General features: G+C 36.7%; 1 protein-coding gene across 1 annotated transcript in view; it reads left to right on the plus strand.

Moving 5' to 3' along the window:
- Nucleotides 1-351: 351 nt before the first annotated feature.
- The window catches only part of LOC101860607 (cationic amino acid transporter 4), a gene marked incomplete at its 5' end in the record, with an annotated part of 13,077 nt that continues 11,379 nt past the window's right edge, over nt 352-2,049 (plus strand). The window contains 1 exon segment of the mRNA XM_013088475.2: nt 352-473. Coding sequence (XP_012943929.1) covers nt 352-473 — 122 coding nt within the window.

Consider the following 2,049-nt stretch of genomic DNA (forward strand, 5'->3'; position numbering starts at 1 on the left):
GCGGGGATATGCGCTATACAAATGCTATCTATTATTATTATTATTATTAGCTGTTGCTGCTGCTTCAGGAACATAAGTAGGACAACAAAAACAACTACCCTATTATCTATTTTGAACTCATGGTTTTGATCACTCGATTGTGAATGTGTACAATTTATTTGTATTTTTCTTCCAAAATGTATGGCAACAGAATGACAAAGCTTGGAAAGAAGCACACAGCAATTGGAATGATCAGACAGGTTTCAGAAAAGGAAGAAAGATTGACCTTCATTAGGAAATTCATTAGACAGCCATTGTACTCACATAATTAGCAGATCGGTTTGTAGACAGAATTATATGACATATTTTCAGGTCCCTCCGTCGTCATTTGTTTCCTGGCAGCCATTTTGGTCACCCTCGTAAACGCCCTTGTGTATGCAGAGTTCGCCTCCCACGTTCCACAGACAGGGGCTTTGTACATCTATATATACAAGGTAAAGTAACCCAGGTTCATCCTTTTTTTTTTTTTTTCTTTTTCTATCAGGGGTGGTTGGAAGGTACCATAGATAGACTAGTACTAATTAATAAAATTGGATAACTAATGGAAATTTGAGATACTATGGTCTGTTGTCTGACAAATAAGTAGGTTTTACTTTTAATGATCACCATTATTCATAATGTTGGAGGGGTATTGGATTTCATGTCAGTCTACATTGGGGGGAGGGGGGGGGTGTCACCAAACTATGATCTCTCTCAGTTTATCTCTCTCTCTATTGTCTCATTATTGTCAACTGTCTTCAAGCTTATGTAACCTATCTGCGCATCCTTTGACTTCCATCTGAACAGTTAATTGTTAAAGATGAGTGAGAGATATAGCTTCAATTGAATTATTGCATGCAGCTTTACCCAGAGATGCCAATTTTCCAGGTAGTTCCGGAAGTCGGGCTTTCTGAAATTATCGGGATATTGAAATTTAAATATTTTATCTTTTAAAGTTGTCTTGATACAAGAAGAATACAGTATACAATATGATCTGTAATTTTTGAGTCCCCAAGCACATGATTCTATGGGATCCAAAAAGTTCAGAATTTTTTTTCATAGCCAGTTGGCTTGTCTGCTGTTTATCTCAGTTCTTGACCTTCAAGTGTATAGGTTTTTGTTTATCACCATTTTTATAACCAGTGCAAAAATTATATGATTATAACTAAAGCCACCTGGCAACCTGTGGCTCTTGTGATTAATTCATGAATCCTGAAATCTTTGAATAATTACTTTGTTAAAATATGTAGATAGTGCTGAAATTTAAGTTTTATTTTGGGTGATGAAGGTGAATTGGCTGGCTGAACTGAATTCATGACGTCTTTGTTATGCACATAATTCATCAGTAAGTGTGGGTGATGACTGTATTTACATAAATTCTTAACAGGGCCTTGGTATAACAGTAAAGTTTATATCATAAACTGTAACAGTATTGCATCCATTGTACCAGATTCCCCATCATTATGGGCTATGAATTTTCCCTCCTTTAATGATGTAAATTGGTGTGGGGAACAGCAGAAGAGATTCCTCTTGAATTATGTAGTACTTTATGCAAAGTTGCCAGTATTTGTGAGACTCGCTGACGTATGTGTGTAAAATATTTAGGTTGAATTTGTACAAAATATCAGAATGAAATGATAAAAGACATCATGTTTTACTTGAAGAAAATGGAATCTAGATGGGTTCTCCATCTCCATTCGCTGATTGTGAGAAGTTACTCATTTTGTCAGCGCGCCTCACATTTGGCAATTCACCTACATGTCATCTGTCCCTTTAGTTTAACAGTTTTTTGGTTTGTCATTAGGCCTTTACTTTGATGATTTTGATTGTAAAAGCACTATATTGAAGATGAGGATGAAAAAAGTGAAGAAAGAAGGATTATGTTGCAATTAATTTATGGTAGTTAGAAATAAACCTTTGATGTGGCGTCGGTGGCCTAGTGGTTAGGCTCTCGGACTCGCAACCGTAAGGTCGTGGGTTCGAATCCCGTGAAGGGCCCGACGTTGTGTCCTTGGGAAAGGCACTTTACAC

The sequence above is a fragment of the Aplysia californica genome, unplaced genomic scaffold, assembly GCF_000002075.1.
Source record: "Aplysia californica isolate F4 #8 unplaced genomic scaffold, AplCal3.0 scaffold00749, whole genome shotgun sequence".
Lineage (NCBI taxonomy): Eukaryota > Metazoa > Mollusca > Gastropoda > Aplysiida > Aplysiidae > Aplysia > Aplysia californica.